General features: G+C 35.5%; 1 protein-coding gene across 1 annotated transcript; it reads left to right on the top strand.

Annotated features, from left to right (window-relative positions):
- The first annotated feature begins 306 nt into the window (after positions 1 to 306).
- LOC113305768 lies at positions 307 to 1921 on the top strand. The gene is made up of 2 exons (XM_026554772.1): positions 307 to 1208; positions 1317 to 1921. Exons 1-2 carry the CDS (start codon positions 371 to 373, stop codon positions 1703 to 1705), a joined length of 1227 nt encoding a protein of 408 aa, XP_026410557.1. The 5' UTR covers positions 307 to 370; the 3' UTR covers positions 1706 to 1921.
- Positions 1922 to 11132: the final 9211 nt, after the last annotated feature.

The raw sequence follows: 11132 nt of genomic DNA, 5'->3' as shown, positions 1-11132 counted from the left end.
GTTAGTCTGAATTGTCAATTCAATAATTTTTGAATGCGCATCTTAATCTGCAAATTGCAATACCTTGCGTTGTCCACATACTTCACTCACGATGTAAATGTATCAAGTATCAACTTTTCTAACGTGCAACGCAAATGCGCGTAAAAAGTTTGGTCTCTTGTTGGTCCTAAATTAGCGTTTGCTGTAGCCCTATACTGAGCCCATCCCTGACCCCCCTCAAACTATCTCTTCTTCAACAACATCTTCAACCCTCTATATAAAGACCCATTTCCCCTGTTCAGCTTCTTTCTCTTTCTCTCTACTTCCTCTCTCATACTATACCCACTTACACACACGGCACACTGCTTAGGTGTTTGCAGCAGAGAAAAAAATGGCAGTTGCGAGTAAAAGTTCGAACTACTGGGCATTTTCTCTCAGGGTTTTACTTATATCTACTGGATGTTTATCCATGGCAATAATTTTAAAGCTTTCTATACCAGTGGCATTAGAATTCATGATATCTGTCGTTCCTGTGTTTTGGACTTCTTTTCTATCTTGGTTGACTCCTCCGTATCTCTATGTAATTATAAATGGTATCATCATTACCATCGCTGCATCTTCAAGATTTCATCACAAAAATGACAGCCATCCTCAAGCCGAACCGTTAGTACCTGTTAATAAGATCATTACTCCTAATCAACAGTCGGATTTTGTTATGTCATCAGGATATGATGATACCATGATGATGATGAAGAATGCAATGGAAGTTAGATCAGAATACGAGGGTATGATTAGTTATGAGAATCATGTAGTTACAATGAAGAATCAAGTTGATCAAGTAAGAACAGAGTTTGGTGGTATAGTTGTTGGTTATGGGCACAATGGAGATACCGAAAAGGATCTTGCTAATCAGGTTGGAACAGAATATGGGGAAATGTTTGGATATGATCATCATGAAGTTATGGTGAAGAATCTAGAGGAGTTTGAAGACTTGAAACCGAAGTTGTATGAGCACAAACAAGAAGAAAATTTGATTCCAGAAAGGAAGATCAGTAGAGTGGATGATTTTAGTCAGGACGAGAATGAAAATAGTTTTGTGATTTCAAGATCTTCATGGACGCCAAATCGAACAGATACAGAGTTTGAGGCTGATATTATGTTCTCAAATGAAAAGCCACCAGCTTCTTCTAGATTCAATCACAAGAAATCTGTCAAAGCAAGTCCTGAAGGTAAACCGAATTTCCTGTTTCACTTGGTTTTTTATGCATCGCCAAAATATCTCTGTTTTATAAACCAGAAATGGAATATTTGTGCCTCTAATGTGATTTAACTTTCAGGTGGAAAGACTTTAGGAGTCACGAAACCAAAGAGACATGACACATTGGAGGCGACATGGAAGACGATAACCGATGGTCGATCGATGCCATTAACACGACACTTAAAGAAATCCGATACTTGGGAAGCTCGTCACCATAATACTCAACAAGAATCATTACCAAAGTGGATGAAGAAATCAGAGACATTTACTGAAAGACATAACAATCAATCATCATTATCACCATCTCCAATTTCATCAGGTAAGCTTAAGAAAGAACCATCATTGAGTCAAGATGATTTGAATCGTAGAGTTGAAGCTTTTATCAGCAAATTTAACGAAGATATGAGATTACAGAGACAAGAGTCATTGAATCAATACAAGGAAATGGTTAACCTTCGTGCCCATTAAGCCCACAATGCAGATACTCTTTTTTTTTTTTTTCTTGTTTTTTTTGTGGAATATAAAGGAATTAGGAATCTGAAGGAAAAGCAAGAGAATTTTAGTTTGCTTGATTCTTCGTTGTAATTTGATTGTATGTTGTCGTTTAATTTCAAATAAGTTGTTGGATTAAAGTTTAAGAGCAGATTTATAAACAGTAGAATATATTTTTAGTTTTTGAGTTTATCCGTTTCTTCGTTGTAAAGATATCCAAGTTTGAGGAATCAGTTGCTTCTTTGCAAGGTATGAGAATCTGAATATAGCAGAAGTTTCCCGATTGTGTACAACATAAACATAATCCAATCAAAAGATTCAAGGATGGACGGATGAGGTCTAAATGTTCCTCCAGTATTTTCAGGAAACATGGGTGTCAGTTAGTTTGCTAAACTTGTCCATCATTGCCTGCAGAATTGATTTTTTCGCAGGATATGAGGCTTAAGAAATGGTTTCGACAATTTTGAGAAAATAGGTTGGTCCATGAAATTTAAAGCAGCTCACCTGTATAGGTTGGTAATTATAACCTGCAACTGAGTACAAAAGAAGTCGTCGTACTTTGTGGTTGTGGAATAACATTTGCAACTTCTATCAAAATCTGTACTTCTTTTTCACAAAGTTGTTGTCGTTACTAAATTTCACAACGGATCACCAAGTGCCATATGATTGAATGGTTATTTTTTGCTTGGTGCTTGTAACTGATGTGGAACTCGGGAGCTCATGTAGCAATCCATATTGCACATCCCAAACAGAGACCATAGCATTTGCCTCCAACAAGGCGGAAGTTCTAAGACCCATGAGCGTATGGACATGTCAGTATCTACGAAGCTAGCCTAGCACCACGGGAAGGTTCAAATTGTTAGCCGATTGTTGTCAATACAGTGTAGGCGTACTTAATTAGCCATTTTCGAGGTTTATATCTTATAGCACCTTAATGGTCCACGCGTGATAGGTTAATGAGGAATAGCTGCCAATCAAAAATGTTTAATGATGAATTATTTGTCACTCTAGTTGACTCTTAAATCTAACTAATATATTCTGATTCCATCATTCGACCTATAACAAATGGGGCACATGCAAACGCAGTAACAACCCATATGATTGTCGATGATATTAATGTGAGCGATAACATATCTACAAACAAACCCATATGATTATGAATTACATTTATGTGACCCCCCCGGCTTCTGCCACTGATGTGGGGTTGAGGAACTCGCACAGTTTTGCTTATGAAACATGAAAATACCATGAACAAATATCATAATGCACGTAAAAGAATATCTTAGTTTCATCTTATTATTTTTCTTTGACAACAAAATTAATATCTATTTCCATATCTTTGCATTATTTTCTCTTGTTTGTGCATGTGCACAGTTAATTCGTTGGCTTGGTTTTCATTTTATAATCGTAACCAGTGAATGAAAAGCCAAAGCATGGGTTTGGACTTGCCGTTATTCTGCCTGACCTGTATCACTCTTGGCACTGTATATGGACGAAAATCTATACCAGTCCATAAAGCATGGAAACTTTGGGCTGGTTAAAAAACAAAAGATTATGAAAGGCTTTCTAGACGAACCATCATTAGGGGCATACACAAAAAATTTGGGGCATATATAATATACAGAATTGGTTGAATAATCTAGAAATCCTTTTCTTAGGTCAAATGGACATACAAAAAACGAAAAATGGGTCATTTATCCAAATATCTTTAAGACATGGTTGTAATGGACGAGTAAAAATTAGTATGGGTGAAATGGACATAAAAATATTTGTAAGAATGAAACTGGGTTCATCCTGATTTAAACTTAAAAAATAGCGAGGATGAAACTGGATGCATCCTGATGTAAATTAAAAATAAGAAAAAATATTTGAAAACGGGTAGGATGAAACTGTTTAGATCCTGGCTATTTTTATATTTTCGTCCATTTAAACAGTATCAAATTTTACATGTCTTTTTCACCCAGAATTGTCGTTATTGGGTTAATTGACCAATTTTGTGTATAAAAAAAAGATATTGTTCAAATATCCTATTTGGTTATTTCACCCAACTTTCATAACTAATTTTTATACCCACGTACTAAAATACCCTTGTATTCATCTTTCTGAAAAGACGAGGATATCCAAATACACCACAATCTTTTTATTTCAACCTATAAGTCCTCTACCGAATGTGATCGTTTATGGACAGACTCGAGACAATACGACAATTTTGTTCACACTTCGTGTGATCGTCTATGGATACGAGATCGAGACAATACAACAACAAGACAACTTGTGTGATTGACTACGGATACAAGATCGGGGCGATACAACAATAAAGTGTGTACTTGATAGTAGGTTCCGAAAACCGAAAATCTATGGGATCATTATCAAGTATTACAGAGCTAACGTAAAGTGCAATTTACTTTAATTATAATAAAATAATTATAATGCGGAAAAGTAGAGTAAATGACACAAAAAGATTTTGTTAACGAGGAATCCGCAAATGCAAAAAAAAAAAATCGGAATCTAGTCCAGTTTTGAATACTCTCAAAATTAAGCTGCAATACAAAATCTAATACGAACTTCGTATAGTTAAGAACAAGAAGACTACCCCTAGCTACTTAGTTTCCTCACTATCCATGCGCCTTCGACTTCTAGAGTCATGCACGTGATTAGCAAGTCCTTTGGATCGTATTCCAAACCGCAGAAGAAGAATCTGTTTGGTAAACACTCTAATCAATCTTGCTACAAGATAAGATGAGTCGTTGACAAAGGATTTTATGTTTAATCTAATAAACTCCTTGTCTGGTTAGGTCAATCTAAACAATAACTATCGAAATAATCAAGTATAGATTCACACTCAATCAATATAGATCTCAAAGAGAAATATAGAGAATGTAGATCTCACGAAACTAATCAATCTATCAAATATAAATTGATTCTGGTTGGATCCCAGTCGATCAAGGTTTGTGCATTAAATCTACAAGATACGAAAACTAATAAGAATTCTTCTTCGTCTTCAAATCTTCTATTGCCTTCAAATACCTGCACCAACACCACTTGAATCTCTTGTGATCAATAACACATAACGAATTTTTTAACAATGGGATTATCACAAGATGTCTTTAGATCTAAAAACAATTTTAAAGATCATGTCGATACTTTGATCTAGTCTGAGTGAATCTTATATCAGAAGAGAAGATTCTCAAGAATAAACAAACTAGGTGCAATCAAAGTTTCAACAATCGTTTGTCAATCAAATCAAATCGAAAAATAATAATACTGCAATTATCTAGTTTCCCACCAACGGTACTCGTAGAGCTTCTTCATCCCACAGAAGTCTTTAAACGAGCGGTAGTAAGATATTTCACCTAATTAGGATACTTTCCTCTCCGAATAGACGGCTTCAGCGGAAACAACAAGAAATGAAGTTTTCTTGGCTCTTAGGATGGTTTGCTAGAAACACAAACTTAAGTATTTATAGACCAAGGATGTTTGGACACCAAGGAATTTCCAAAACCGAAAATATTCTCAAGATATGCAATGAATGCCCAAATTCCATTTTCCTAATTCCAATAAATGTTGGTCCAATATTCCGAAATCTCTCATAGAAAATCTCCAATTAGTAAATGCATATTACTAATTTTTATTCTCTAGAGCTATGCATTAATTGATGGTAATTAAAGCATATAAAACCAAAAACCTTAATTAAAAGATTCTTAATTTATTTCGACACATGATCACCTTGAGTACCAAGGAATATCTTTGAAAAATAAATGATAAGAGTTGATGCTCGTGTTCAAAGTATGTTGACATCTTTTCACTGCAAATCCTTATTTCATATTTACATGGATTTGCATCTTGGAATCGGTTCTACTAGTATTCCAAGACTACTATGTGATTGGTCATACCAAATTACAATGGTTAGTTGTGACCGGTCCTACCAAGTCATATACATGGATTCGAATCGGTTATACCAATCACTAGGAACATGGTATCTACTTGTGATCCGACACACCAGTCACTAGGATCGGTTACACAAATTGCAAGGATCGGTCACACACACTTATGGTCGGTCACACTAATTACCAGGATCAGTTATACCAATTACAAGGATCGATCATACCATCTCATGGTGATTACTTAGGATCGGTTACACCAATTACCGGGACCTGTCATACCAAATCATAAGTCTAGGTAATGTGATCGGTTATACCAAGATACATAACCCGAGTTAAGATCAGTTCTGCCAACTCACACATATTGGTCATCAAAGAATATGCAATGAATAGCAGGACCAATACACCTATTGATTACTCGATTCATGGAACAAGTTCTTGAATGTACTTCCTTTAAAAAAATGTGAAATATTTTTTCTTAGGATGAAATATTTACCATAACCCATACGCATAATCGTAAACCTATATACAAGATTATGTCGATGTTGAAAAAGCGGGGGTATAACAACCACACCAATAATTCGTTCGGAAATCTGTATGGACTAAACTCCAACTAAATTCTGAGAGCACCAACTTAAAAGCGAGACTCAACCAAGAATTAAATCAAAGAGTTTATATCTCTTTCTCAATATAATCAGCAAATCAAACAGATAGAAATCTGCGAGCCTGATTGATATGAGAAATAACTTGGACGGTACCAAAGAGTCAAAGACTAATGCCCAAGTGTCAATCAAGTTCTATCCAACATACAAGGTCGGATTTATCAACTGATTGAACTATACACAACCTGTGATATTTCAATTGTATAAAAGTATAATGCGAAAAAGAAATAACATAGACACCAGAAATTTTGTTAACGAGGAAACCGCAAAAGAAGAAAAACCAAGGGACCTAGTCCATATTTGAACACCACACTGCATTAGGCCGCTACAGACTCTAGCCTACTATAAGTTAACTTCGGACTTGAATGTAGTTGAGCCCTAACCAAGTCTCACACTGATTAAGGTACAGTCGCGTTCCTTACGCCTCTAGAACCACGCCGGATTCTGCGCACTTGATTCCCTTAGACGATCTCACCCACAACTAAGAGTTGCTACGACTCAAATTCGAAGACTTATAAACAAATTTGTCTCCCACAGATATGTCTATTCTTTATTCGTTTTTTTGTTCCGTCTTTTGATAAAATCAAGGTGAACAGGAACCAGCTAATAATCCGGTCTTAGACTCCCGAAGAGCATCCTAGAAATATTATTCACACCACAATAACCCAACTGATTAACAGGAAAAGTTATTGCGGAATCACAAGAGCCTGAGACGAAGAACTGTTGTGATTACTTTTTATATCTTACCTATCAGAGATGAATCTCGAGTAAATCTTAGAGAAGAAAAACTCAATACGATAGAACAAGTAAGATCAGAATATGCGACTATAGAGAAAATAGTTGGATCTGGCTTTACGAATCCCAATGAAGTCTTCAAGTCCTTAACCTATAATGGTTTTAGGAAAAACCTAGGTTAAAGGAGAATCGACTCTAGTACGCAACAAGGAACACATAGAAGTGTGGGGATTATGTTTTCTCATTGCTAAAGTTCTCCCTTATATAGTATTGCAAATCAGGGTTGCTTTCAATCAAAGCTAAGATAGCTTAGTAACAAAGCATTCACTATTCACCGTTAGATGAAAACCTGATTTAAGATTCAAGCTAAGTCTGCTTAATAATAAAGAAATCCATCGCCATCGTTAGATTGTCTTATCTTATTACACAAAAATGAAATATAGCTTGGTTTAGATATGGGTTAGCGTACCTAAACGTGTATATTGAGTTGGCTCAATAATAGTTAACTGAAGTTATCCATATGAACACTTTTGTCTTAGCCGTGTTCATCTAGCACTTCTAGATCAAATATGAAGATCAATCAAGCATAAAAGATAATCAAATGAATCTAATTGTGTTTCAAATAGAATTGTTCAATTGTTCACTATCTCATAGAAACATATATGAACACATTGAATCGAAATTGTTTTGATTCCTCAACGTATAAAGTACTTATACATGAATCAATTCATGAACACTAAGCCATGGTTTGCAAAGATTGCATTCCTTAGATCATAAATATATTAGTTCATGATTATGAGAATCACATATGACAGATTCTAGAATTTTACCACTGTGTTCGTCAACCAGGTACACGAACAACAGCTCCGGACCTTGTCCTAGTCAAGCCATTCGCAAACCCGGTTCACGAACAACCTTCCCGGACCCAACTCAGGTAAAGCCGTTCGCATATTAGGTACACAAAAAAGAGTTCCGGACCTTCTGAGGTAAATTCGTTCGCATACTAGGTACGCAAACAAGAGTCCGAACCTGAATTTCATAATACAGTTCGCATACTAGGCATGCGTACCGTGTTGTATCCAGACAAGGGTAATTGTTCTAAACTCTCATTTCAATCATTCAAACACCCTTGGAAGACGACAATGGTTGTCTCACACAAACCATTAGCTTCAAGTAATTTTCAAGTGATCGAATGATCAATACGAAACTTCCCAAGCTAACATCAATTGACTGTCTCACACAAATCATATAAGATGTTCAAGATAATTTTCACATGATCATATTTTGACATTATATTTAGTTTCCAACAAATAAATTGTTTCCAACTAAACTCGTCAAGAATATGATGAACATAGCTAAAGCAAAAAGCTTCCAACAAATATTTCGAGAAATAGAAAAGTGAGATAAGCTCGACTCGAAATATCAAATGTGTATAATGTAAAAGTCTATATAGCTATACGACTTAGTCTCATTAGAAGATATAATAGAATAAACTTTTGAGTGATAGATAAGTTTTACTCTCCATATACCTTGTGTTGATGAAGTTCCTCCAAGCTCTTAAGTAGATTCGTCTTCAATTGGTGAACGTCGTGAAGTCTAAAGCTCAACTTCACATTCTATCCTAGTCCGAGACATAGCTATAAGTAGAATAGAAATCAAGTATATAGTTTTGATCAACTAAACTTGACAAACAAGATTGAGATAGCAACGATTGCGAATTCGACCGAGCAGTGCTCTAACAGATGTCATATCTACGAAGTTCAAAAGATAAGCGTTATACTTCGTAGTCTAAGTCCTTAATACTATGATCATACTATTATGATCATGTCACATCACTAGAGTATTATATACAATATGTACAATATATACAGCTTCGCAGTTATGTTTTCAATATGCACAACTTGAAAGATACGTTAGGAATGAAACAATTTCAAGTCAGTATTACTAACCTCAAGTGGAATGATGATGTCATCGTTGTAGCTCGTTACTTTTTCTCATTCTTCAGGTATTCGAAGTAATACTTGTATGTCTCAACATTACTAGACTTTCTAGTCTAACCTAAACGAAGTTGACTCTAGTATTTAATCAAGCGACTCTAGATGAGTTTTGATACTAAAATATGACAACCAATATGACATACCTCAACGCTTGGTGAGTTCAACCGATCTATGCTCTAACACTTTCCACTGACAGACCTTGTTTATATCCCAACCAATTACCGATATCTGAAGGCAAAGCACGTGATAACGAATTCTTCGACATATCTAGGAGTTCTAGAGATGGAGAAGACGGTAGAACTAACAATTCAGACGTATCAGAATCTTGAAAAGGAATCGACCTGTAAGATGATTTCCTGAGAGATTCAGATTTATCAACGATATTGAAGTGAATAAGCTTCCTGGAATAGAACCGGTAAGTTGGTTAGAACTAAGGTCTACAGATGCCAGCTTTTGAGTATTCCCTATTGTAGGTGGAACAACGCCAGTTAGAATATTGTTGTTGATTCTAAGAGAGACGAAACTTCGGAATTGCAAAGTTGAGTTTGGGAAGCTTTCTGATGTTGCATTTGAACTCAAATCAATGACTTCTACTATATTTACCCAATTTTGCATAACGGATATGTCTCCATCAAAAGCACTTTTCGTCTGATCAACCGTCGCTAAGATTCCCAAAGTACACGGTAGAGACCCATTCAATGAATTTGATGAAAGATTCAAAGACTGTAGAGTCGATGAATTTACACTTGGAATTGTACCTGCAATAACAACAACTTCAAATTTCGGTTGTAAGCTCAACCAAAGTTTCAAAAAGTACACAATGACTATGTTGTTTCTAATACCCGCTCAAGTATAAAAAAAAAACGTTATAATATAGCTCTTAAACACCCCATTAGGATTTGTTACTCCCTCCCAATTAGAGATCAAGAACTACACCATACAGATAGATAATGGAATAATAAAAGGTACCTAACAAGATACAATCTAGACATGTTTCAATGAGTGTATTTTTCAATAGAACTAATATAAAGTTTTCATACCTGAAAATACATTCCCACTGACGTCCAGTTCTCCCAACAGAAACATAGTCGCAAGAAACTCTGGTGGTGTAGGACCATGTAACTGATTATTCCCAACCTTTAAAACTTGAAGTGCAGGTATGAAACCAAATGAAGGTAACTGACCGAAAATCTGATTATCGCCCAAATCCAAAACTTCCATATTCTTAAACATCAATAACATGAATACCAAACATGAACCAGTTTAAGCAAGATAAAAGCATTTTTAACCTAAATTACGACAAAATGAAACTAGTTTTTTCCTACTTTGAACGTGGGTCAAACCAGATTCACCTAATCCAAAGTATGATGAAACCAGTTTCATTTTAGTTATACATGGGCGAAACCAAATTCAACCCAATCTAAAACATGATAAAACCATTTTCAACCTAAAATACCATAAAATGAAACCAGATACATATTTAAACCTCGATAAAAACCAATTTCAACTAAGTATAAAATTGGATGAAACCAATTGATAGACACATTTTTATGTCTAAGTTGTCCTTAATTTTCTGTATTGTTGGTACTCGATTTTGTACTTATTATGGTGTTTTATGTGTTTGTAGGTATTTTTGGGAAATAAACATTTTTAGAAAAAATCGGCTCGAAAAATTACTTGGAGCACCCCCGGAGGACATTTGCTAAACGGACCCCCACTTTGGATAAGGGGAACCTCAATTACTAAGGGGCACCCAAGCAGCTGATTAAGGGGCACCTTCATCCCCTTCGTTTGAAACTGGATTTTGGCGGGAAAAGAAGTTCTTGAGAAAACAGAATTATGGTTCGTATTTTGGAGGCGATTTAAGGAGACTCAATGGTTGTAATTGATTGGAAGACTTGTTTAAGATTAACATGTGTGATATGGTTATTGATTTTTATCAGAATTGGTTGAATCATCGAGATTGAGTGAAACAGGGAGTTACAGGTTTTTTTTGAGAAAATCTGAGAGTTGTTGTTTTTGATTTGGGAGATTTCTCAAGAGATTCAATCACTCCAGTGGATTGGTATGGGATTGTTACTCTTAGACATGGTTGGTATAGTCGTTTGATTCATCTAAATTTGGATGG

The sequence above is a fragment of the Papaver somniferum genome, chromosome 1 (assembly GCF_003573695.1).
Source record: "Papaver somniferum cultivar HN1 chromosome 1, ASM357369v1, whole genome shotgun sequence".
Classification (NCBI taxonomy): Eukaryota; Viridiplantae; Streptophyta; class Magnoliopsida; order Ranunculales; family Papaveraceae; genus Papaver; species Papaver somniferum.
Note: the sequence above shows the minus strand (reverse complement) of the source record. Positions and strands in the feature narration are given on the sequence as shown.

What these genes read in the sequence shown, in the direction of transcription:
- LOC113305768 (XM_026554772.1), top strand. Translation starts at nt 371, where the DNA reads ATGGCAGTTGCGAGTAAAAGTTCGAACTACTGGGCATTTTCTCTCAGG. An exon ending in TGTCAAAGCAAGTCCTGAAG is followed by an intron (nt 1,209 to 1,316) that starts GTAAACCGAATT and finishes TTTAACTTTCAG; the next exon opens with GTGGAAAGACTTTAGGAGTC.